Here is a 24989-nt window from a genome sequence, read left to right as displayed (position 1 = left end):
AGCACCAACACTTTGAATTGTGCTCGGAAACATACTGGGAGCCAATGTAGGTCTTTTAGAAGACATCTGAAGGCAGCCCTGTTTAGGGAAGCTTTTAATGTTTGATGTATTACGGTATTTTAATATTTTGTTGGAAGCCGCCCAGAGTGGCTGGGGAAGCCCAGCCAGATGGGTGGGGTATAAGTAATAAATTATTATTATTATTATTATTATTATTATTATTATTAAGGTTGGCTCAGCTGCATTTGCTCCTGCTTCCTGTGTGCGGCGGAATAGCGGGACAGGGAAGCCAAACGCAGAAAAGCATTGCAGTGCTTCGAACACCTCAGGAGAGGAAGTCCTATAACCCTGGGAACTGGAGAAGAATTATAAACGAGAGATCTGGCCCTTGAGATGTATCTCTGGGAAGATTTATGGCAGGTGAGCCGATTCCTGTAAGGGTCACGGCTTTCTCCTGTAAAACCTCCGCAGCGTGTCTTGATTTGACACGAGGCCATTACAATAAGCATGGGGAGGGGGGTTTGCATCCTTATATCTTCCTGCCCGCAATGAGGGGAAGGTCGACCCCTTATTTATTTATTTTGTCTCCTCCTTTCTTTAGGGACCTAAGACGACAAGAAGTTTCCTGCTGGGTGAGACCAAATATTTCTTTGCTTCAGCCCCCTGAGGGATGGGTGTTGTGGCTCGAGTGCCCGACTAGGACCTGGGAGACCAGGGTTCGAGTTCCCACTCGGCCCTGAAGCTCACTTGGGGGTCAGTACCTACCTCTCAGCCTGACCTACCTCACAGGGTTATTGGTTTTTTTTTTTAAAAAAATAATATTTATTAAAGATTTTCAAATATAACAGAAAAAGAAAAACATCCAAATTTAAAACCTAATTTTCATTGGCATCCTTCCAGGACTTCCCCTCCCCTCCCCCTCTTGTATTCCAATTCTTTCAAATAGATTCAACAAATTCTTACCCCAAATTTTAAAATTATTATCGTTGGCCCAATTTAAAAAATATTTTCCCATCCCCTAAAATCGACCTGTTCCCTTCCACGAGTTCCCCTCTTTAATATGCAATACAGATTAAAATAAACAGAAAAATAGAAAAAAGAATAAAATGTAATTTAACACCCTTTGGATTCCAAATTTCCCTCCCCCCTTTCCCGGTTGCGTTCCCAATGTCCGTCAATGTCTACTGTCATCCTGGAGCTCCCACATCTAAACCACAGTCCTTCACCAGTCCGCTTTGCCGTCTTTTTATTAGTCTTTGCCGTCTTTTGGTCATCTTTGATTTCACATGTCCAATCTTGGAAGGAGTCTATCTTCCGACTTTGTCCAGTTCTTGTTATTCTTGTTGTTCTTGTTGTTCTCTCTCCTCCTCTTTTTTCCCCCCCCGCTCTCCTGCACAAATGTCCTAATTCCAAAAAGCTTCTAATTCCTCTGCAGAGGCTTTGTTATTCAGGAACAAAACATTACGTCAAGTCCCTTCCATTCTTCAATAGATAAATCTATTGTCTCCTTTAGTGTGTAAACCTCTGTAGACAAAATAGTGTTCCATTTCTGCAGTTTCCCAGGAGATAAAAAGTCCTATTCAAATTCGATGCCAACAATACTTGTAGTGTCCCACAGCTCCTCTAGAGGAATTATAGTAACTCAGTTTCCTTCCCGATCACACCCAACAGTCAAAGTAACTTATTATTCCTTGTTTTAAACAATTTATATCCAATTTGTAACAAATGTGACCAGCAAAGTCCTCGTAACAAAGTTCTCTTTTTGTTCTTCCACTTTGACAGCTCCTTTGACAGCTGTCAAAACCTCTATTTCTCCTCTCCTGGCGCTCTTACGGATCACTCCCAGGGTTTCCGGGGGGGGGGGGGTTGCCTTTTAATTCACATTCCACTTTTCTCCTCCAGCCCAGTCTTATAATTTTCCATCGCGAAGTTAATAATTTTATCAAAAAAAGGTTGCACTCGATCTTAGTTGTCAAATCCTTTGCTTTAGCTCCTCTACAACAGGGGGGAGGCTGACTTCCTTTTTGCACCTCCCCCGCTCGCTCCGAATTTAAAAAGAATTTTTCCCCTTTTTTAATCCAAGTTCCAATTACTCACGGGTTATTCTTTTAAAGTCCAAATTTTCAATGGAAGAAGTCAGCGCTCTCCGTCGAATGGCATGCGGCTTCGCACGGCAGGGGAAGCGGAGGACTCACAGCACCCCCCCCTGTCACCCGCTCCGCAGCCTTTAAAAAGGCTCCTTCGCGGGTCGGGGGGGGGACGCAAACGGTGCCCGCCGAGTCACCATGCCCATGGGTTTCAGCGCCCATGGTTTTTGAGGGTCCCCGCGTCGCCGGCGCGGTAGAACCCAGCCCCTGCCGAGCAGGCTCCCTCCGGATGTGGATGTGGCTGACATACTCCTTGGATCCTGTACTTTTTGGACCCCATGTACTCCTTGGATCCCATGGGTCATCCTGCAGCCCCCCAAACAGCATAAGGGTCCAACTCTGACCCAAGGCTTAAATGACAACACATCCCCACACCCCGAAAAGTTGGATGGGGTATTTGCTCTTGGTGTTGTCAAATGTAATAAACTAACAAAACTAGCTGCCATGGTTTTTGGCGTTACATAGTTTTCAGATACGTTCTTATTGTCTTATAGACACAGATTAAAAGGTCCTGCTGCCGCTTTACCTGAAAACAAGTATTTGAGGGCAGTTGTCCACCAGGATTTCCCTCCCTTGCAAATATATGTTTTCAGTTATGTGTTTTAATAGATTGTTGGAAGCCGGCCAGAGTGGCTGGGGCAACTCAGTCAGATGGGCGGCTTATTATTATTATTATTATTATTATTATTATTATTTTATTGTCTTGGCTGAACGGGTCGTCTGGGTGGCTTCAGAAATAAAAATCTCCCAGGGTTCTTTCTCAATTTTCTTGTAAATCTCTCTCTCTCTCTCTCTGTCTCTCTCTCTCTCATATTTTGGAGGTGCCAATCACCCCAGTATCTTGAAGGCAGTGGTCCTACGTGAATTAAGCAAGGCCTCCGGGACAGCAGAAGACTGTATCGCTCCATTCTTTTTCTTTGTGCACGATGTGGTGATGGAGACAGATAGTAAATGACACAGATAACTGGTCTGATTGAGGAACAGGCTCCCGGCAGGACTGTGGCCCATTGACACCGGGCGCCGGGACGTGATCCTGTCACTTAGACAACTCCGAGTCTCCCCGGGGTGGTCAGGGCCACCCGCTCAATGTGTGTGTGTTTGCGTCCCCAATGTCTACAGGAATGTGCGATGTTGCAAAGGCAATGTTCTCCCGCTGTCAACCTGATGCTTAGTAGAAAAGGAACGGGGAAGAGAGCAGCTGAAAAATGCCAAGGAATGTTGGCCTTTGCAAATGGCCACCCAGAGGGGTAGTGTAGTGTAGTGGTTAGAGCATCATATGAGGAGGCCAAGTTTCAAATCCCCACTCAGCAAGGAAGCTCATTGGGCGACACTGAGCCAATCATCCCCCCTCCCTCTCTGGGTTGTGAGGGCAAATGGGAGGATAAACTGTGCCCCCCCCCTTGAGAAAAGGAGCTCCAGTCCATCAAACTACGTCAGTGGGAGAGGTGGGAAACAGCTCTCATTCCATCAACATTCCCGCAATGCAGAGGGTTGGACTAGATGGCCCTTGGGGTCCCCACATTACTATGTTTCTATGAATTCTGCTGAAACACCAGCTCTGTTAGGCACCTCCTGTGCCCCGAGCTGTTTCTACGCCAGTTGCCCATTATAAGAAAGACCATTTAACAATCGGTGCCTGGGTTTGCTTTTTTTCCCTCTTCCCTCCCAGTTTCTTCACCCTTGCGTGCCAATTAGGTGAGGCCAAGAGGCAGTGACTGGCCCAGTGTTGCCCATGGAGCTTCATGGCTGAGTGGGGATGGGAAACCCCAGGTCCTAGACTGACACTCAAACCACTGCACCACACTGCCTCCCAGGATAAAAAGAGACCGGGATAAGTGTTTGAAGCCCAGCAGTAGCCTCTGCACATTTGTGATACTTGAAGCAGCTCAAAGAGTTCTTCCTTGCCTCGAAAATGCCTGTAATGATGAACCTTGACCTTCCTTCCTGCACAAATGCAATTGATGGGCACACACACACACACACACACACGAGCTGTGTCTACACTTACTGCCTGGGCGTAGGCGCCGTAGGCTCCAAACTGTATCGCCATGGGGTTGAACATGCCCATCTGCCCGGCCATTTGCTGCATGCGCCTCATCGTGCGCTCCTTGTCTGTGTCCGCAAACTTGACCACCAGGCTCGATGATGCCCCCTGCAGGAAGGAAGACAAAACATCAAGAAGGTGGGCAGAGATCTCCCCTTGTTGAGCTCAGCTGCGTCTGTTAGAAACCACAGCAGTCCAGGTGCTTTTAACCTAGAGGCTGGACTACTGCAATGCGATCCACGTGCGGCTGCCCTTGGGCCTGATTTGGGAGTTCCAGCTAGCGCAGAATGTGGCAGCCAGACAGCTGGTGACTGGGAGTGGCCGCCGAGACCATATAACACCAGTCTTGAAAGACCTACATTGGCTCCCAGTATGTTTCTGAGCACAATTCAAAGTCTTCGTGCTGACCTTTAAAGCCCTAAATGGCCTTGGTCCTGTATACCTGAAGGAGTGTCTCTACCCCCAACGTTCTACCTGGACGCTGAGGTCCAGCGCCGAGGGCCTTCTGGCAGTTCCCTCACTGCGAGAAGCCAAGTTACAGGGAACCAGGCAGAGGGCCGTCTTGGTAGTGGCGCCCGCCCTGTGGAACGCCCTCCCACCAGATGTCAAAGAGAACAACAACTAGCAGACATTTAGAAGACATCTGAAGGCAGCCCTGTTCAGAGAGGTTTTTAATGTGTGACATTTTGAGGTATTTTTAATCTTTGTTGGAAGCTGCCCAGAGTTGCTGGGGAAACCCAGCCAGATGGGTGGGGTTACAAATTAATAATAATAATAATAAGAAGAAGAAGAAGAAGAAGAAGAAGATGTGCACCACCACATTCTCCAATGCTGGCGAAGCCAGCGGTGTGTTGCGTCCTCCTCCGCAGAGCGTGGGATCACATCGCTTTATCTGCATCCTGTTTTATATGTATTCAACAGCCTCTCCAGATCCACAATAATCAAGCATAAAGAGGTGAGGGATTAACATGCTAAGGAAGCCAATTTTACCCTGTGTGGAGGTTTCACAATAAGAGCCATGTTCCCGGGATTAACAGCACATTCGGGAAGGAAGTGGCTTTCAGTGGTGACGAGTCTCTCTCTCTCTCCCCCCTCCCTTTCTCTCGCTTTGACCTGTCACTCTTCCCCACTCTAATAAATCTATAACCCACTTGAACAATGCAGCAAGGAACAAGGAAGTGAAACAAATGGTTTAGCTAAACAAAGGTAGAGGGGGAGAGAGAGAGAGAGAGAAAGAGAGAGAGAGAGAGAAGAGAAAGAGGGATACTTTGTTCAAGGATGCAGAGAGAGCGCTAACTGTGAGTTATTATGAAAGCAAAGCTAGGAAAAGGGGGGGTGGAGAATCACCTCCAGTCTCTATCAAGGTTTTTGATTCATGCACAGGAAGGAGTCCTTTCCTTAATCTCCCTCTTCTCCCCTCCCAGTCTCCAAACCACATGACACAGTATTGATCCTTCCCCAAACAGTGCTCTTAATTACACTTCATTGACAAATGAATATTTTTAATGCATACATTTCCTGGCAATTATCACCAGACCGGTCCTTAATTAGATCTCAAGATTCGCTTAATTAATCCTGGATCGGGAGACTGCTTTGGTAACTGGGATCTAATGATCTCAACCTATTTGCAAAAAAAGTTGGAGGCTGAGACCACTGACTGCAAATCCGGCAGCCAAGGGTTGGTGCAGAAGTGGAGGTGGCGAGTTTCTTCCAGTTCTTCTTTTTCCTGGTAGGGGCACAGGATGCCCCAAAAATGCCGTCGGTGCAAATTGGCGACAAGATGTACAATGGATTGCCACAGGGAATCGGGAGCTTTGAATTTGAAAAATGTTAAGAATCCTGTTTTCGCAACTGTTCTATGGTTGCAAATGTATGGCATTCAGCAAAAAAACCCCCTGTATGCATTCATTTAATCAGAGGATGAAGGGCAAATCCAGACTTTGCGAATTCTGATGCAAAGCTGACCTGATCTGGGCTACCGTGTAAATGGGAATTTAGTGATCCACCAGGCCTCGCCCTTCTCTGAAGTTTGCCTCGGCTCAAAAAAGGTATTGAAACACGTTTAAAAGGGGTATTCCGAGAGAATAGATTTAGAAATGTTTATCCTGTGGGAAAATGTGTTCAAAAACCACATACAGTGGTACCTTGGGTTAAGAACTTAATTCGTTCCGGAGGTCCGTTCTTAACCTGAAACTGTTCTTAACCTGAAGCACCACTTTAGCTAATGGGACCTCCTGCTGCTGCCGTGCCGCTGCTGCGTATTTTCTGTTCTCATCCTGAAGCAAAGTTCTTAACCCGAGGTACTATTTCTGGGTTAGCGGAGTCTGTATCCTGAAGCGTCTGTAACCTGAAGCGTCTGTAACCCGAGGTACCACTGTATTAATATGTGGATTTCCATGTGGCTCCAAGTTTGCAGAGAATTGAGGAAATGGGACAGAATGACCACATGCCCAAGTGTAAGAAAAACAGCCGCTATTTAACTTTGTGTGCTGAAAGATTGCCCACATGCATAAAATAAGAAGAATTTCTTCAAGCAGCACATCGTTAAAGTACGGAATGGGCTCCCACAAGATGTGATAGTCACGAACTTGGGTTGGCTTTAAGAGAGCTGACAAATTCATGATGGATAAAGCTGTCTGTGGCTAATAGCGATGGTGGCCATGACGATGGGGGCGGGTTGGACTAGATGACCCTCAGGGTCCCTTCCAACTCTATGATTCTGAGATGACTTTGATCCACTATGCCTCTGAATACCAGTAGCTGGGAATCACAGGTAGCACTTAGTTGCTTCTTATAGACTTGGTTGGCTGCTGTGAGAACAGGACACTAGTTTAGATGGACCTTGGCCTGATCTAGGGCTTATTTGACCACTGCATGTGAGCATAAATCTGTAACCTATAAACATAATGTTTGAAGACTGGGAAAGGTTGTGGAGGAAAGGGGTTAAGTTCACTGCATGTACGGTGTTAAAGGAAGATGTTAGGAAAATGATGTATAGATGGTACTTAACCCCTGTAAAATTAGCAAAGATTTACCATATGACTGATAACCTTTGCTGGAAATGTAAAGAAAAAGAAGGTACTTTTTATCATATGTGGTGGACCTGCCCCAAGCTGAAAGACTTCTGGGAAAAGATATACAATGAATTGAAAAAAAATGTTGAAATATACATTTATTAAGAAACCAGAAGCCTTTCTACTTGGAATAATAGGTCTGGAATTGCCCCAAAAAGATGTTAGATTGTTTTTGTATGCCACAACAGCTGCTAGAATTTTGCTGGCCCAAAACTGGAAATTACAAGAAGTACCAACAGTGGAGGAATGGCAGATGAAGATGATGGAATTTTCGGAGCTAGCCGACCCGACCGGAAAAGTCCGTGACTAGAGGGAGGAGGAGTGGAAGAAATTCAAAGACTATTTAGCTAAATATCTTAAGATAATATAATTAGAATTACTTGCGAGTACCAAATAGGCCTAGGATTTGAAAATGTGATGTGTAAAATATTATGTTAAAGTTAAAAACGAAAAGAAAGTAAGTTGTTAATTGACCAAGTAAATTTTATGGGAAAATAGTTTTGGAAAACTGTTATGGAAACTCAGCCAGGGGGATTTGAGGAAGTCACCCAACAATGTTAATAAAAGTAGAATTATTATAATCAGGATAAATGTTTGTTGGTTTGTTTTTTTCTTTTTCCTATCTGCTTGTTATAAACTTGGAAAATTAATTTAAAAAATTGGGGGGGGGGGGAGCTGTAACCTATAGTCTACAGAGATGGAATCCAAGCCTTTTGCATTGACTCCAAGCAACTGAGGTCCCTGAATGGGGATGAAGTCTCCCTTTCAGCCTCTGCTTTTGTAACAGGCCAGTTAAATGCAGAGCTTATCAAAACCCGATTGCTCTCGGCCTGGCAGGGCTGGTTAATGTTGCTCCCTCGGCTGTCTCCCAGCGGCTGGTAATGGATCGCTCCCCTCCACCGTCCGACCTCAGCATCCTCAAGCCCGGGACCAGGAGGGGAGGATAAAAATGGAGTCACAATTGCTCCGCGCCGTCTTCACTTTGTAATCCCTAATGAGAGACCTCGGTGGGGAAAAACTAATTTCCCAGCCTGTCTGGAGGTGTGAAATAAAGTTCTTCTTGAAAATGAGAGCTTGACAGGTCAGTGGCAAAATTTCATATTCACAGCAAAATAAAATATCCATCCATTGATATTTCATTAAAAGCCATGAAAACAAATCTGGGCCCCCCCCCTCTCCCGCTCTCTGCCCTATTTCCATTCCCCCCTCCCTCTGCGCCTGAATGCAATACAAGCCAAGCATAAACTGCACAGAGACAGCAGTTAAATCTTGTTCTCTTTAGGTGAACAATAGCGGCGAAAAGGCCCCACCCGACACTTGCTGGAGCTATTGCTTTGCAAAGTTAAGAGGCTGTATATTGCAAAATAAATAGGCCCCAAAGGGTTAAAAAACCAGTAAGTCCAGCAGATTTTTGTCTCCGGTTCCTGTCAAGGAACTCACAGGGGCCTCGGGCATCTCTGACTTACGGTTATTTGCATAAATGTAGCTGGCTGGTTCTCTCTCCCTAGGTATAGCATTTCACATTTCTTGGTGCAGAATTCCATTCGGTTTGTCATCCGCCCTGGCTCTCCAGAGGGCTGGAATCAGCCCAAATTTATAGGTTACTGTCTCAATGTTGTGAAGCCTGTGGCCCTCCATATATCGTTGAGCTTTGCCTGCTAAAGGTCCCAGATTCGATGGGAGAGCACCGTGCAGTGGTTATAGCGTTGGACTAGGACCTGGAAGGATGGGATGTGGGTGGCGCTGTGGGTTAAACCACAGAGCCAAGGACTTGCCGATCAGAAGGTCGGCGGTTCGAATCCCCGCGACGGGGTGAGCTCCCGTTGTTCGGTCCCTGCTCCTGCCAACCTAGCAGTTCGAAAGCACATCAAAGTGCAAGTAGATAAATAGGTACCGCTCCGGCGGGAAGGTAAACGGCGTTTCCGTGTGCTGCTCTGGTTCGCCAGAAGTGGCTTAGTCATGCTGGCCACATGACCCGGAAGCTGTACGCCAGTTCCCTCGGCCAGTAAACCGAGATCAGCGCCGCAACCCCAGAGTCGGTAACGATTGGACCTAATGGTCAGGGGTCCCTTTACCCTTTACCTTTACTAGGACCTGGAAGACCAGGGTTAAGTACCCACTAGGCCATGAGACTCACTGGGTGGCCTTGGCAGTCAGCCACTGCCTCACAGCTTCACCTACCTCTCAGGGCTGGTGTTGTGGGGATTAAATGAGGAGGAAATACAACGTACACCACCTTGAGCTCCTTGAAGGAGGGATATAAATGCAATTACCCGCAACCACAAAAGCCCCTGGTGCCTCTGTGGAGAGCTGCTGTCAGTGTTTACAAGGTGACGCTAGATGGGCAATGGTTTGACTCACAACAGTTTCCTACTGGTTTAAGATGGGGCAGTTCAAAAGTACTTCATGCATTCTGTACATGTCTAGGGGGGCATTTTATTCTCCCTGAGCAAGTCAGGTAAAGGTAAATGGACCCCTGACCATTAGGTCCAGTTGTGACCGACTCTGGGGTTGCGGTGCTCATCTCGCTTTACTGGCCGAGGGAGCCGGCGTACAGCTTCCGGGTCATGTGGCCAGCATGAATAAGCCGCTTCTGGCGAACCAGAGCAGCGCACAGAAACGCCGTTTACCTTCCTGATGGAGCGGTACCTATTTATCTACTTGCACTTTGACGTGCTTTCGAAGTGCTAGGTGGGCAGGAGCACGGACTGAGCAACGGGAACTCACCCTGTCGTGGGGATTCGAACCGCCGACCTTCTGATCGGCAAGTCCTAGGCTCAGTGGTTTAACCTACAGTGCCACCCGCGTGTGTGTGCAAATGGGCTCTTGAAGTTTTCCACCCTATTTGTGGGCAAATAAACTGGAGAGGTGATGTAGGAGGAAAATCCACTAAATTTCCTGAAGGGAGAGGAAATATATTCTTACTTTTCTAAGATGTTGTTGTTGTTGCCACTGCTAGTAGGAACATGAGCCAACTGATTTGGCAGTTGCATTGGTGGCAACCAGTTTTTGCCCTGCAGTATGTCCCAAACTTTGGTGGAGGGGATAAATGATTTTGGTGGCTTCCATTAAAAAAAATTATGGGATGGGTATTCGGAGAAAATACTGCAAAGCAGCCTTTTCTCTGCAGGCCTAAGGAAGGGAAAGGAGGTGGGGGAGAGAGAAGATCTTTCCCAATTAAAATCGGGCTCAACTTCTCCTCAAGTTAAAAAATTCAGTTGTCTCTGGCAGAAAGTAATTACTGTGGCTCACAGTGACAACCAGTAAGGGATGGAGACTGGGGAGGAGACTTAAATCAAGCACTCTGCAAATAAATTATAACTCAGGAAGCCCCTCTGAGCGCCTCTCGCTATTTCAATATTCCCCGAAGAGCCCCATAACCAAGGAGGATGAGTTCGCCACAGGCTGTGTCACTCCGGCTTCTGGATGGATGTGCCCTGCCCCTCGCTCTGTCTTTGTCACTCTGCACTCTTTAACCAGGGGAGAAGCTGGCTCCAAGGACTGCTAATCTCACCTTATAAAAGGCTGTATTTCTGGATCAGCCTTTGGGCAAGACTCTGCTGTTGGATCACAACCCCTGCCCCCACCGCCATAGTCATCTGCAGAAATGCAGCCCAGATTTTATTTATTTTGCCTCGTTTTTAATTGAACAGACGAGTGCATTTTAGCTGAAAATAAAGTTTCTGGAGGAGACTCTTGAGAGTCCCATGGACTGCAAGAAGATCAAACCTATCCATTCTTAAGGAAATCAGCCCTGAGTGCTCACTGGAAGGACAGATCCTGAAGCTGAGGCTCCAATACTTTGGCCATCTCATGAGAAGAGAAGCCTCCCTGGAAAAGACCCTGATGTTGGGAAAGATGGAGGGCAGAAGGAGAAGGGGATGACAGAGGACGAGATGGTTGGACAGTGTTCTCGAAGCTACCAGCATGAGTTTGACCAAACTGTGGGAGGCAGTGGAAGACAGGAGTGCTTGGCGTGCTCTGGTCCAGGGGGTCACCAAGAGTCAGACACGACTAAATGACTCAACAACAACAACAACAACAACAACAAAGTTTTGCCAAGTATCAAAGGGAACCTGCTTTCAACTGAGTCGGAGCATCAGTCCATCTCTGTGCTGTCTACATCAGAGACAGCGAACTTCGTGGCTCTCCAGATGTTCAGATGCATCTCACTTCATCCCTGATCCCTGGCCATGTCGGCTGGGGCTGAGGGAAGTTGAAGTCCAACAGGTTTCTCATTCCTGAACTAGACCAGCACCTCCCTTTGCTGCCCCTAGCTACCTCTTTCCCTCTTGACTTCCCTTAGTAGTAGTAGAAGAAGAAGGGTTTGGATTTGATATCCCGCCTCTCACTCCCTTTAAGGAGTCTCAAAGCGGCTCACATTCTCCTTTCCCTTCCTCCCTCACAACAAACACTCTGTGAGGTGAGTGGGGCTGAGAGACTTCAGAGAAGTGTGACTGGCCCAAGATGACCCAGCAGCTGCATGTGGAGGAGCGGAGACGCGAACCCGGTTCCCCAGATTACGAGACTACCGCTCTTAACCACTACACCACACTGGCTCTCTTAGTGGAACCTTTGGCTCTCCAGATGTTCAACTGCACCTCCCATCATCCCTGATCACTGGCTGTGCTGCCTGCAGCTGTCAAGGAGCTCAAAGGAATGCACACGGCAGATAGTTGACTCTTTATGGTCACTTAAAGGTAAAGGTACCCCTGCCCGTACGGGCCAGTCTTGACAGACTCTGGGGTTGTGCGCCCATCTCACTCAAGAGGCCGGGGGCCAGCGCTGTCCGGAGACACTTCCGGGTCACGTGGCCAGCGTGACAAAGCTGCATCTGGCGAGCCAGAGCCGCACACGGAAACGCCGTTTACCTTCCCGCTAGTAAGCGGTCCCTATTTATCTACTTGCACCCGGGGGTGCTTTCGAACTGCTAGGTTGGCAGGCGCTGGGACCGAGCAGCGGGAGCGCACCCCGCCGCGGGGATTCGAACCGCCGACCTTTCGATCGGCAAGCCCTAGGCGCTGAGGCTTTTACCCACAGCGCCACCCGCGTCCCTTATGGTCACTTACAGCGCTGCATATCTATGCACATTGATCTAGTGTTTAGGCAGCTATTCCCAGCTCCACACTCTATGCAGCAGTTGCAGCAACAGGGGATCATTTCTCCTCCATCAGATTATGTACCTTCCCTAACAGGTTGCACACATTCAGCCAGAGACTATGCCTGCATAAAAGCTTCCTCTGCTCATCCCTCTTCAGTCCCCTCCTGGTTCTGGGAGACAGTGGTAAAGGAGAGGATGGGAAAGCTGCTGGCTCTTCACTTGCCTGACCTGCCTCTTCCTCCTCTTCTTCCAACCCATTCTGTGCTCCATCCTCCAGCTTTGAAGTTTCCCCTGCCTCTGCCTGTTGCCTCCTGCCTGTTCCCCACAAATCACTGCCCTGCTTTCCTGAGTCAGACTCCAGTCCCCCTTCCCACGGTGCACACTTGCCAGCACCCCTGAAAACGGCTGATGGAAATGGAAGTCCAAAAGTTTCCTCATTCCTGAGCTAGACCATCACTTGCCTTTACTGTTCAAGCTACTTCTATCCCTCTGCCTTCCCTCAATGCAGGGGTGGGGAACCAGTGGCTCTTCCAACTCTGCAACTTTCACCACCCTGACCATTGGTCATACTGGCTGGGACTGATGGGAACTGGGTTAGTGAGGGAAAGGGAGACTTTCAACACCACTTGGGCTTCTTAGCTAACCTGGCAGGCCTCTGGGGAGTCCTACAAGAAGCTCCAGGCCTAGCAGACTGGGGAGGGGATGTGAGGCCTTTTGGACAGGTGGTCCCGACTTTGAGATCAGTCGATGGAGGAGTCACTAACAGAAGAACCCAGAACATAATGCCAGGAGGTGCCTTTGCCCAGGGATGGAGCCAGGTGCTGTGGATTTCCCAGCAGGGATGTCCAATTGTGTAATTACAGGTGCATCCTGTCAGGAATGTGGCCCCAAGAGTGCAGGGGAGGAGTCAGACACAGAAATTGAACTCAGTGAACAAGGGACCAACTCTGCAGATGAGAGCTGGCTTGACAGAGTCGAGAAAGGGCAATTCGATCTCGGGGAAGACTCTGTTAGCTCTCAAGAAGAGGAAGAATTGGAAGGCAGCCAGAGTGTTGCTAGGCAATCAGCAGATAAGCAGAGGTCTGAGACTGCGCCGAGTGGAAATGGGGAAGCCAGAGGCCAGCCTCTCAGTCCCCGTTCTAGGAGACTGGATAAGATCAGAGGGCAATGGAAGGGCAAGAGAGGAAGGGCGGGAGTTTGGTGTCCTTCCTGCTATGGGTGGAGCGAAGATTCAGACTGACCAATGTGAGCAGTCGAGAAGATTCAGACTGACCAATGTGAGCAGTCGAGAAGCCGTGCTCTGGATGTGATTTTTTTTTGCAAATAAATGTACATAAAACTGCTGGTGATTATAAGTGATCACAGCAGCATCACACCTGGGCAACTGCCTCTTGTGACTGTTGATGGCAGCACATTGTACAAGACGGCCAGGACACCTGCTGCTGAGGTTAAGGACAAGATCCCTCCCACCCCTGGTTCCATTTCACAGAAGCCAGCCAGAGAGGCAGTTGACTATTTCTTCAAAGCTGGTGTTGGAGCCTCCTCTTCTGCCACACCTGCGGTCGCCAGGTCACTTTGGGGCTGGTCGTGTCTCTCCCACAACTTCTGCCACTCCCTGCCTCCCAGCATGTGCTGCCTGAGGCAGCTGTCTCACTCCACCTAACGGTAGGGCCATCCTGGGTCTAAATCTGAGCAGTATCACCCAGAGGCCGGCGTGCATGGCATCTTCTCATTCCCTGTGCCTTCCTAGCCCTTTCTTCCTTGCCAGGTATTGCTGATTTAGCTCCCTTTCTCCCCACAGGCCAATAAAAGGCCGTTAGAGCACCAATTAGCTCCTTTTGTCTTCCGCGAGGCTGGGAGACCTGCCATTGGCTATCTCCCACTTATCCCATTTGGGCGTAATGGATTCTGCAGTGGCAGAAGACTTTGAAGGGGAACAGAGAGAGGCGCAGAAGGAAAGAGAGAGAGAGAGGGAGAGGGAGAGAGAGAGAAAAGATGCCTGTGAAGTCCCCGTGGGCCTCTTAGCTGCCCTGCCAGATGCCTGAACTGTTTCCGAGATGTGACTAGAGAAGGAAAGTAGATCGGATGAGGTCTTTATGCCCCAAAAGGCCATCTTCAGAGCCGCGATGATTCATACCCCCTGTCAAGAGGCCGGGCTGACTAGCTTTCTATTCCGGGGCTTAGGAACATCTGATTTATTAGTTCATTTATGGAACAATAGGGAGGGCGTGTGGAGCGGGGAGTGGGGTGAGGGGAGAGGAAGTTGTCCTGCGGATTAGCAAAACTACTCACGGACATGCATACACACCGCCATGCGCTCACAAGAGGAATTATTGTGATGTGAGGTGCTAACTAGATGTCTGGCCAGCGGGGAATGCAATGAGATATTAGTGGGGGCTATGAGAAGGAAGGGACACCGAGTGGAATGTCTTATTCTGAGTCCGGAAAGTGGAAGAAAGAAGAGGAAAACTTGTTTTTGCAGGATGCACAGTTGACTTGTGGAATTTGCTGTCGCAGGAGGTGGTGATGGCCACAGGCTAGGCAGCTTTCAAAGGGGAACTGGGTGAATTCATGGAAGAGGAGGGGAAGACTGTTCTGGTCACCTTACGCTCATGTGGTAGAGCTGGAAAAGTTCAGAAAAGGGTCTCTGAAATGATCAAGGCGATGGAGTGACTCCTGCATTAGGAAAAGTTGCAGCGTTTGGGACTTTTTAATTTAGGGAGGAGCCAAGGAACAGGGGACATGACAGCTGTGCACAAAATTTTGCATGACACTGATAAAGTGGACACAGAAAGTTTTTTCCTCTGTCTCTCTGAACTCCAGAACTCATGGGCATCCAATGAAGCTGAATGTTGGAAGACTCAGGGCAGAGAAAAGGAAGGATTTCTTCTGGGTCTGGAAAGCGAGCCTTATGATGAATGGTTGAAGGAGCTGGGTCTGTTTAGCCTGAGAGGAGATTATAGCCGTCATCAGATAGCTAAAGGGCTGGCTCCTGGAAGATGGAGCAGGATGGGTCTTTGGCCTGATCCAGCAAGACACTTCTTAAGTTCTTAGAGTGAGGCGACAACAGCTCCCCTCCCTCCCCAGGAGCACAACCATTCCATCTGAAACCAGTCCCTTCTGGTGAGGAGCTGAGGCTGCTCTGTTCCTGTTAATTTTCGCGGCGCAGCTGTCAGCGGGTCTGTAAATAGTACTCCGCAAAGCCAACACTTTTTCCCATCCACACATCAACTGTTCAATTAACAGAAGAAGGATATATAAAGTGTGCCACAGCCTTTGATGCTTCCCAGCAATTTATGAAAGTGTACACAAATCTAATTACAAGCCCCACTGCTTCCCATTTACATGGTGCCTCTCGAGTTTAGAGCGGTTTATATCAAAATAATTGTTAAAAAATATATCAGTGCTGATCTACGACACCCGTGGCCCTGACACTGCCAAGGACCATTGTGATCCTCCTTGTCAGGCAGTTTTTTCTGCCAACTTAGCAGTTTGGCTCCACGGTGCATATACAATGCATGGCGCTCTCCCTGCTCCCCCTTTTGCAGGATACAACTTAATCGAGATCGCATAGGCTGCTTTCCCATAGCCAGATTCACTATCCTGCTGCTCTCCAGAGGTTCTTTGACTACAACTCCCATCATGCCCAGCCAGCGCTGGCAGGGGATGATGGGAGTTGTAGCCCAAAACTTCTGGAGAGTTACAGGTTGGCAAGAACTCTCCCAGAGTGGTGCTTCCATCTTTGGATGCTTGTGTCTGTGAGCCAAATATCACTTCTGTGGCTATTTCTTTTCTTTTTTAAGGGATCAGCGAATCTTGTCAATTTCTGTCTCTCTCTCATTTTTTCAGTCTCCACATTTTTGCAGCCTCCTGATATAAACAGTTTTGCATGCCGTTTTTGGCTATTATGCATAGTTCAGCAACCAAATCCCCTTAATATAAGGTGCATATGCATGCTATTTTCACTAATATGTGCATTTTAGACACTCCCCCCCCCCCAAGTTATGTATTTTTGTACCTATTACCTGGCTGGAGAGCTGCATCACAAAAATTCAGAGAAGTGTGAATTTTGAAGGGTGGCTGTGTTTCGCTTTGTGTTTTGTAGGTATTATTATTATTATTATTATTATTATTATTATTATTAATTCAGTTTATACACCGCCCTATACCCGGAGGTCTCAGGGCGGTTCACAAACAAGACCACAACATATAAAATCAACATATAATAACCCGATACCTCCCCCCCAAAAAAGAGCCACATTCTAAAAGGATGTAGATATTCTCAGTTTGCATGTTAGGTTGTTTCTCATTAAAATGCAAACAAAGTTGAATTTCTCCCCCAGAAACATCACCCTCTGACCCAGCAACCTTTTTTAATCTGCTGGGCCACAGGAGGGAGCAGTCATGAAGGAACCAGGGAAGGCACAAAAGCAAGAAATGGAGAGAACCAAAATTGATAGAGTCGTGCATCCCTAGGCTTAATCCACATATCTCCTTCTTCAAAAACAAATGACTAATGGTCCTTTCCTTGTTCATCACTTAGGGCTGATTCCTGTGGTATGTACATGTATAAAACTGAGGGTGGTTCTTGCACATTACCCTACACCTTGCCAGGATCATGCTGGAAGAGCATTAGTGGGGGCAGAGGAGCATGCCGATAATAATCTTGTACACTGAAAAATGCCAGGGAGCTTAGCCTATCCTGAGCCTTCTCCCCAACACACATTTTCTTCATAGAATCATAGGATTGCAGAGTTGGAAGAATCCACTAGGATCATTTAATCCAGCCCCCTGAAATGCAGGAATCTTTTGGACCAATGTGGGACTCAAATCCATGACCTTGAGAATGAGAGTCTCATGCTCTACCGACTGAGCTATGTCGTTTACTGCAAGGATTATCCCCCATGAACTCTCATGGAGAAGTATACCTCTGCAGGGGAATCGTAACTAGGGAGAGTGCTCATGAACTCAAGTCTTGCTCGATGGGTTGCCATGGGAACCTGGGTGGCCACCATGAGAATAGGATGCTGAACTCAGTGGGTCCCCATTGGGTTGATCCATCAGGGATCTTCTTATGTCCATCTCTAGTCCAGAACTATCTGCTGAAGCATATTTAATAGGGACAGAGGTCCCCCCCAAAATTGGTCAAACTGTTTATGTATTGTACTACGTACAGAATTCTGTACGCACTGAAATGTACTACGTACAGAATTCTGTACGCACTGAAATGTACTACGTACAGAATTCTGTACGCACTGAAATGGAAAGAAGTTCCAACAAAAGGGGAGTGGACTTGGATATTATTGGACTACGTGGAGGTGGCGAAACTGATAGCAAAAGTAAGAGACCGAAAAGAAGAAATGCCTGCAGAAGAATAGAGACCCTTTTTGGATTATCTGAGAAAATATGAAATGAAATCGCAGGCAGAACTTGAAATAGAAGCAAACGAATGAGAATGATAAAGGAATGTAATTTAGGGAATATGTTTTAGTGAAATGTTACATTTATGGCAGCAGATGAGTGATTTGAATAGAAACATTGTGGAAGTAAGGGTGGGAAGTCAAAATCTTAAGGGAATACCGCATTGGAATTGACTTCAGTTGGTTAAATTGTTTGAAAACTCATTGAAAAATTATGAAAACAACAACAGAGAACTTCCACTGGCAGCACAAGGTCTTTTCCACCTAGCTCTGCTCCTTGAGTTGCCAGGGGTTGAACCTGTGACTTTTGGATACCCGTTGCCTCTCGGTGACTGGTCCTTTGATGGAACTCAGCACAATGATTCTGACATTATTGACCTACAGGGGGACTACAGGAAACATGGCGGGTGCAAGGCAGTCTGGCTTCCAGGGGAGGAGGAAAGAGAAATGAAACTTTCATCAAAGAAAGTTGCCTTTTTGGAAACCATTAGGTAGCATATGCTGTGTGAACAGGGAGCCACAGTGCAGCAATAATCCTGACAGCTGTGGAGGAGCAGGAGCTTGCCTCAGGAGCAAACGGCTCCAGACCTGACAGGAATGATGATGCATGCCCCCGTTGGCGGAACATGAGGATGGGGAGAACAAGGCTGAAATTGGCTGAACTGAATTGGAAGAGGAGGAAGAAGAAGAGTTTGGGTTTGATATCCCGCCTTTCACTCCCCTTCAGGAGTCTCAAAGCAGCTAACATTCTCCTTTCCCTTCCTCCCCCACAACAAACACTCTGTGAGGTGAGTGGGGCTGAGAGACTTCAGAGAAGTGTGACTAGCCCAAGGTCACCCAGCAGCTGCATGTGGAGGAGCGGGGAAGCGAACCCGGTTCCCCAGATTACGAGTCCACCACTCTTAAGCACTACACCACACTGGCTCCTCTCTCTTGTACAGAATGAAGGTCCAACAGAACTGGATTGGATCCAGCACATAGAACTATGGAACTTGCTCCTGTGTACTCGCTTTGTAGGGACGCAGGTGGCGCTGTGGGTTAAAGCCTCAGCGCCTAGGACTTGCCGATCGAAAGGTCGGCGGTTCGAATCCCTGCGGCGGGGTGCGCTCCCGCTGCTCGGTCCCAGCGCCTGCCAACCTAGCAGTTCGAAAGCACCTCCGGGTGCAAGTAGATAAATAGGGACCGCTTACCAGCGGGAAGGTAAACGGCGTTTCCGTGTGCGGCTCTGGCTCGCCAGAGCAGCGATGTCACGCTGGCCACGTGACCCAGAAGTGTCTCAGGACAGCGCTGGCCCCTGGCCTCTTAAGTGAGATGGGCGCACAACCCCAGAGTCTGTCAAGACTGGCCCGTACGGGCAGGGGTACCTTTACCTTTACTCGCTTTGTGGTGTTACCCTCTGCATGAAAATTGGGGGCAATGTGGTTCTGTGGAATCAATGGGTGACAGAGCTGCTGTCTTCGCTAAACCAGTTGGCGAGTGCAGATGACAATGTTTCCCCCCTCTTTTTTGGGGGACAGGGGGAATCAGTTCAGCCTGCCCCCTTTGGCAGAGTGGCAGCATTCGCAACGTCTAAGCCTCTTAGTTTCTGTTTATGACCTGGCAGCTTTAAGCGCCTCTGAAACACCAGGTTTATTAGAAGACTGGATCACCTTGATCCATAACCCACAATCTACCCTTGTAAGATCCTACTGTGTCAAGCGAAATCTGATGTGAACAGCTAACAGAGCTGGACTGCCTCCCACACTTGAAACCATGGCAAACAGTGTTGGCATGTCTAAGGTTTCGCTCGTTGTATTTGGAACATATTGGGACTTCTCATTGCCAGTGGGAGAACTGCTATTGCAATTATCTTATTATTATGCTGTGCTTTATTATTTTGCTGTGCTTTTAGTATTATCCCCCATAAATTATGTTCTTAAGGTTGTACACAACCCTGGGTTCTTTGAATAAAAGGTGGTGGTGGTGGTGTGTGTGTATCTCAGTTGGTCAGCTGATAATGCCAAGGTTGCAGGTTTGATTCCCGTATGCGACAGCTGCATATTCCTGCACTGCAGCGGGTTGGACAAGATGATCCTTAGCGTTCCCTTCCAGCTCTACAACTCTATGTTTCTATGATTCTAGAAGGTCTGGTGTTACAACCCAGTAATGTACATCTTGCCCAATCGCTCATGGGCTGGAAGACTTGGCTACTTTCGCAGTATACGAAAAACTGCCTTCAGTAGGCAGCTCCAACGGACTGACTACTAGAGCATTTGGGATCCATGACCTGGAATTATTTGCCCGACAAAGAGACTAGTCCTCACCGGCATTGTCTGGCTTCCGTGCAAGGCATTGATGGCGGCCTGCGCTTCCGCATGTGAGGAATATTTCACAAACGCGCACCCTGTAGGGAAAAAAGAAGAGGAAAAGGATATAAGAAGGTGGAACGCATGGAATGGTTGGATTAGATGATTCTTGGCATCCCTTCTGAGTCTACAGTTCTATGATTCTATCAATGGAAAGAGCAGCACCCACACCTCTGTGTAAGCTGAATCCCTTTTTCCAGGCAACTCCCTTGGTCCTTCACCTTAGTTCAGCATCTGGCAACATGTGGTCTTACCTGACCCCCATGAGTCACAACTTTCACATTTTGCAAAAAGTCATTTTCTAGCCCTCATAGTTGCAGAGACAGAAACATGGTGGTTGAGGATCAGAAAGTAAGAGGGGTTTTATAGAGCCGCATTATAGAGCCAGCAATCGCTGTTCTATACATTGACGTTGTTCAAGAGGGAATGTTGATTTTTCAAAATGCGGACACCATTATTTAAGAATAAATCAGTGTTTATGATTCCATTGCTAGTCCCTCAGAAGGAGGGGAAGAACATTTTAAATCGAAACAGCTTGTAATGCTACAAGCTGAATCAAAACAAATTTAATGCCATAAAGTCTCCTTTACACATGCTGTTACTGAGTGTTATTTGGATATTCTCTAAATATGTGAGCATTTGTCAAATATTGGATCTCTCTGCTCAGTACCCAGTGCTTTTGGGTTAGCTGACATGCAATGGTGTCTGTCAAGTGACATGCAATGGTGGCTGACGTGCACTGATGTACCTGTCAAAGCAGCTTTCACACTTTCCTACATTCAGAGAAACTCGCTCACATGGAGTGAGCCTCAAAGTGCTTAAAGGTAAAGGTAAAGGGACCCCTGACCATTAGGTCCAGTCGTGGCCGACTCTGGGGTTGCGGCGCTCATCTCACTTTATTGGCCAAAGGAGCCGGCGTACAGCTTCCGGGTCATGTGGCCAGCATGACTAAGCCGCTTCTGGCGAACCAGAGCAGCGCATGGAAATGCCGTTTACCTTCCTGCCGGAGTGGTACCTATTTATCTACTTGCACTTTGACGTGCTTTCAAACTGCTAGGTTGGCAGGAGCAGGGACCGAGAAACGGGAGCTCACCCCGTCGCGGGGATTCGAACTGCCGACCTTCTGATCGGCAAGTCCTAGGCTCTGTGGTTTAACCCACAGCGCCACCCATGCTTACAGAGCTCTAAAACAGAGACTATAACTACTGGTGAGCATCATTCATAGTTATTGAGTCCCTGTTTCTCAGTTCTTTGCCTGGGATGTGTAGTTTTCACTTTTACACCTTATTTCTCAGGGTTTTGTGGGGAAAGCTCAAGAGATCTGACTTAATGCAACTATTCTATCTAGCTGCAGGCAGTTGGACTAGATGACCTTTGGGTCCCTTCCAACTCTGCAAATTTTAGGATTCTCTAATATTTTCATGGTTGGCAAGGTTTCTCTCCTCTGCCTGACAGAACTGATGTCTGTGAATGCTGTTGCCTCTCAAAACAGCTGCTGACATATGAACTCCCTCAGTTAGACTGGAATAATCTTTCGGGTTCTTGCACATGATGATATAATATGAGAGGATCAATATTTAATGCCGAGAGAAGGAAAGGGTCCCTATCCAAACTGAAAGAGCCAACAGATAACGGCTAGGGGAAAGGAACGAACCTCAGATTACATGTTAAATTAGTTTGCAAACTCTACAGATGACAAAATGTCAGTGGTTGAACCAGATATTTGCAGGTTTGTTTTTTTAATGCCCACCTGAAAATATATAAATTGCAGGTGGGGAGAATTGTTCGATGAATAGTAATCAAAACACTCCCTCCCTCCTTCCAATCAACTTGGTGCAATGAATGCATCCCCCCCCACTTATGTGAAATTACATAAAGTGGGGAGCACCCAACTTTAAAAGGGGGGGGGGAGAGAGACTTACCCTGGAAATTTCCAATATCAGGGATAGATATAAGATATATGTTCAAAAGTACAGTAAAGGTTCGCTGTCTATGCTAGCATTCGATTGATGTTGGAGAGAGACTGAGTTGAGAAATAAGACCAAGGGTACATATTGATATAGGGATGTATTAGGTAAAATGTAAAGAAATATACCATAATAAGAGTACATTCATTTGTAAAAAAGGACTATACAACGGGATAGACAGGAAGTCCAAAGTGTTGGTACATATATAATTTTGGAATAGTTTTTTGTCCTTGTTTCTTTTCCTTAAGTATATAAACTTTCTATACATGCTGAAAATTATATTATAATAAGCCTTGTGATGTAATATGATAATGTTTACCAATGTAACATAAGAACGTTAATAAATAAATAAAATTTAAAAAAGAGGGAATTTCCAATATCATGATAATATCCATGCCACTAACAAAAGGTCTGCACAAGTCAACATAAAACCAGCAGGAGAAAAATACTAAGTGCCAGAGATCTGGAATGCACTAAGAATTAAAAGGCTGCAGGGAATACCAAGCTATCTCCCTGGTACCAAAAATAACCTAAGGAACTGCAGTTAGGGAAAATGTACACATATATATGTTGGAAGTGTAAAGAAAAGAAGGGGACATTTTATCATATGTGGTGGGATTGTAAGGTAATTATTTTTTTTTGGGAAATGATATACAACGAATTGAAGAAAATGTTCCATTTAACATGTGTTAAAAAACCTGAAGCATTTTTATTAGGGATTGCAGGGAAAGATCTGCCAAAAAAGCTGAAAAACATCTTCATGAATGCGACAACGGCCACAAGAGTTTTAATAGCACAAGGATGGAAGACTGAAGAAACCCCAACTAAAGAATCATGGCAAGAAAAATTGCCATAGAAAAATTGACTATGCGGAACTGGCAAAACTGACATACAAGCTACGGGACAAGAATAACTGTGACTTTAAAGATGAATGGGAACCCTTTACAAAGTATTTGAAGACGCAACAAAGCGAACTGGACGCCTTGGCTGGTTTTGAATAAACATTCACAAACTTCTTACTGATAATAATCAGCTAAATAGTTTGAGGATTTATACAACTGTGTAGCATGCGGAAAACAGCATTTTTAGAGAAACCAAAGACTGGAACTGAGGGAAGTCGGGGGGCGGGGCGGGTTCTGTGGGGGGAGGGAGGAAAAATGGGGGAAAATAAGGATGATATGTTTCTGGATAATATGTTTTGTTTTAATTTTGAATAAAAAAGTAATTAAAAACAAAACAAAACCTAAGGAAGACCACAGGTGAGTCTGTTGCTCCATGCAGCTCAGAACTCTCCAAGGATTCAGGCAGGGGTGTCTATTCCAGCCCTACCTACAGATGGTGAGGACTGAACCTGGTGCCTTCTGCATGCCAAGCAGACACTGTGCTGGTGAGCTGCAGGCCTTGCCTGTATCATTACGTTGCAGCTTTTATTAGTTTTGCATTCCATCTCGTGGGCTCTGGTGGGGAAGGGCGCTTCCACAACATGAACGGAACCTGCCCACCTCACAATGAAGAGGCTTGCTCTTTTGAAGGCTCCTCACCTGAGCAGGAGTCATTTCAGGTGGTGCAATTTTGGGCCGGCTCCTTCCTCCACCTCACTTACCATATTTTTTGCTCCATAAGACACACTTTTTTCCTCCTAAAAAGTAAGGGGAAATGTCTGTGCGTCTTATGGAGCGAATGTGTGGTCGATTGCTGGCTCCCTTTCCGGCCCCGGTCCCTTGCCCCGGCCTCCATTGTTGAATGTTTTGCAGAAGGAGGCCGTTTGTTTCCCCAGCAACATGTGACTGGCTGATTAGATTATCTGTCTGGAAACTGTAGAAACCGCTCCCTTTCCTTTCCTAAAGAAGCTGCAGAACTGTGAGTTGAACCCCATAAAAACAGGATTTTTTTCCTTTGCAAAAGAAGCTTCACAACTGTGAGCTGATCCTCAAAAAACCGGGGCTCTTCCCCTGTTGCAAAAGAAGCTGTGAGCTGATCCCCCAAAAATTGGGTTTTCCCCCTTTCCCCCTCTAAAAACTAGGTGCGTTTTATGGTCAGGTGCATCTTATGGAGCGAAAAATACAGTACCTTTGCTGTTGCCATCTGGTCCCCGAAGGATTGTGCACTCCTCGATATTGCCAAATGCCTCGAATAGCCGGCGCACATCGTCTTCTGATTGCTGTTTGTTGAGCATACCCACAAAGAGTTTTCTGTCTTCTGGAACAAAATTAAGAGATGCTTACCATATTTCGGAAGGGATTGGAAAGCAGATAAACCTTGAGAAGGGCAAGGAATCAAGGGCAGATTTGGAAATGACCAAATAATGCCCAAGTGGATCTCTTATATAGCAGGATGGGCAGCTGTTGGTTAGTGGAACAGACTTGTAGTGGCCTAGGATGCTGTTTTACCCGACCCCACCTAACAGCTCCTCCAAATGTATTCAAGGTGTGGCAAATATATTGCCCAGAATTTCACTTGTAAGGAAGACCATTTTCAAAAGACATCTGAGGCCAGGCAGAAGACTGGCTGCACTGCAGTGGGGGACAAATCCCTCTTGAAACGACCATGCTGTAAGTTCTGGACTCTCTCCGTGCAGACTGAAGGTGTAAATAGGCAAATAAACCATATTTCTTAAAACTATGCCGGTCTCTGCCATGTTTCAATTCTCCAAAGGACAACAGACTCTGGGCTCTTTCTACCACTCAGCAGAGAGAAGGACAGCCACCCAACCTTTGTAACAATATTTATTTATTTATTTGCATTCTTTGATTTTGCAGTTTCTAAAAATACGTATAATGATCCAGAAACACCAACACCCACACTCCAAGGAACATTCCATGCATACACAATGCAAATGATTCAGTCAAGCACCAAGTAAGTTTGTAAATAGTTTAGAACTGATTGCATCT

The 24989-nt window shown here is 46.8% G+C and overlaps 1 protein-coding gene across 13 annotated transcripts in view; it reads right to left on the bottom strand.

Annotated features, from left to right (window-relative positions):
* The window catches only part of CELF4 (CUGBP Elav-like family member 4), an 828893-nt gene that overhangs the window by 67560 nt on the left and 736344 nt on the right, over positions 1–24989 (bottom strand). For 4 of the 13 annotated variants that reach the window (XM_079994934.1, XM_079994939.1, XM_079994935.1 and 1 more), the window contains exons 4-6: positions 24169–24297; positions 20090–20169; positions 4156–4299 (exon numbers count right to left, since the gene is read on the bottom strand). In XM_079994934.1, coding sequence (XP_079851060.1) covers positions 4156–4299; positions 20090–20169; positions 24169–24297 — 353 coding nt within the window. Of the gene's footprint in view, positions 1–4149; positions 4300–20089; positions 20170–24168; positions 24298–24989 lie in introns of all 13 variants that reach the window. The other 9 variants (XR_013843354.1, XM_079994929.1, XM_079994940.1 and 6 more) reach the window with 3 other exon arrangements.

The sequence above is a fragment of the Podarcis cretensis genome (assembly GCF_951804945.1).
Source record: "Podarcis cretensis genome assembly, chromosome: 11".
Taxonomy (NCBI): domain Eukaryota; kingdom Metazoa; phylum Chordata; class Lepidosauria; order Squamata; family Lacertidae; genus Podarcis; species Podarcis cretensis.
This window is presented reverse-complemented; position numbering and strand designations above follow the sequence as displayed.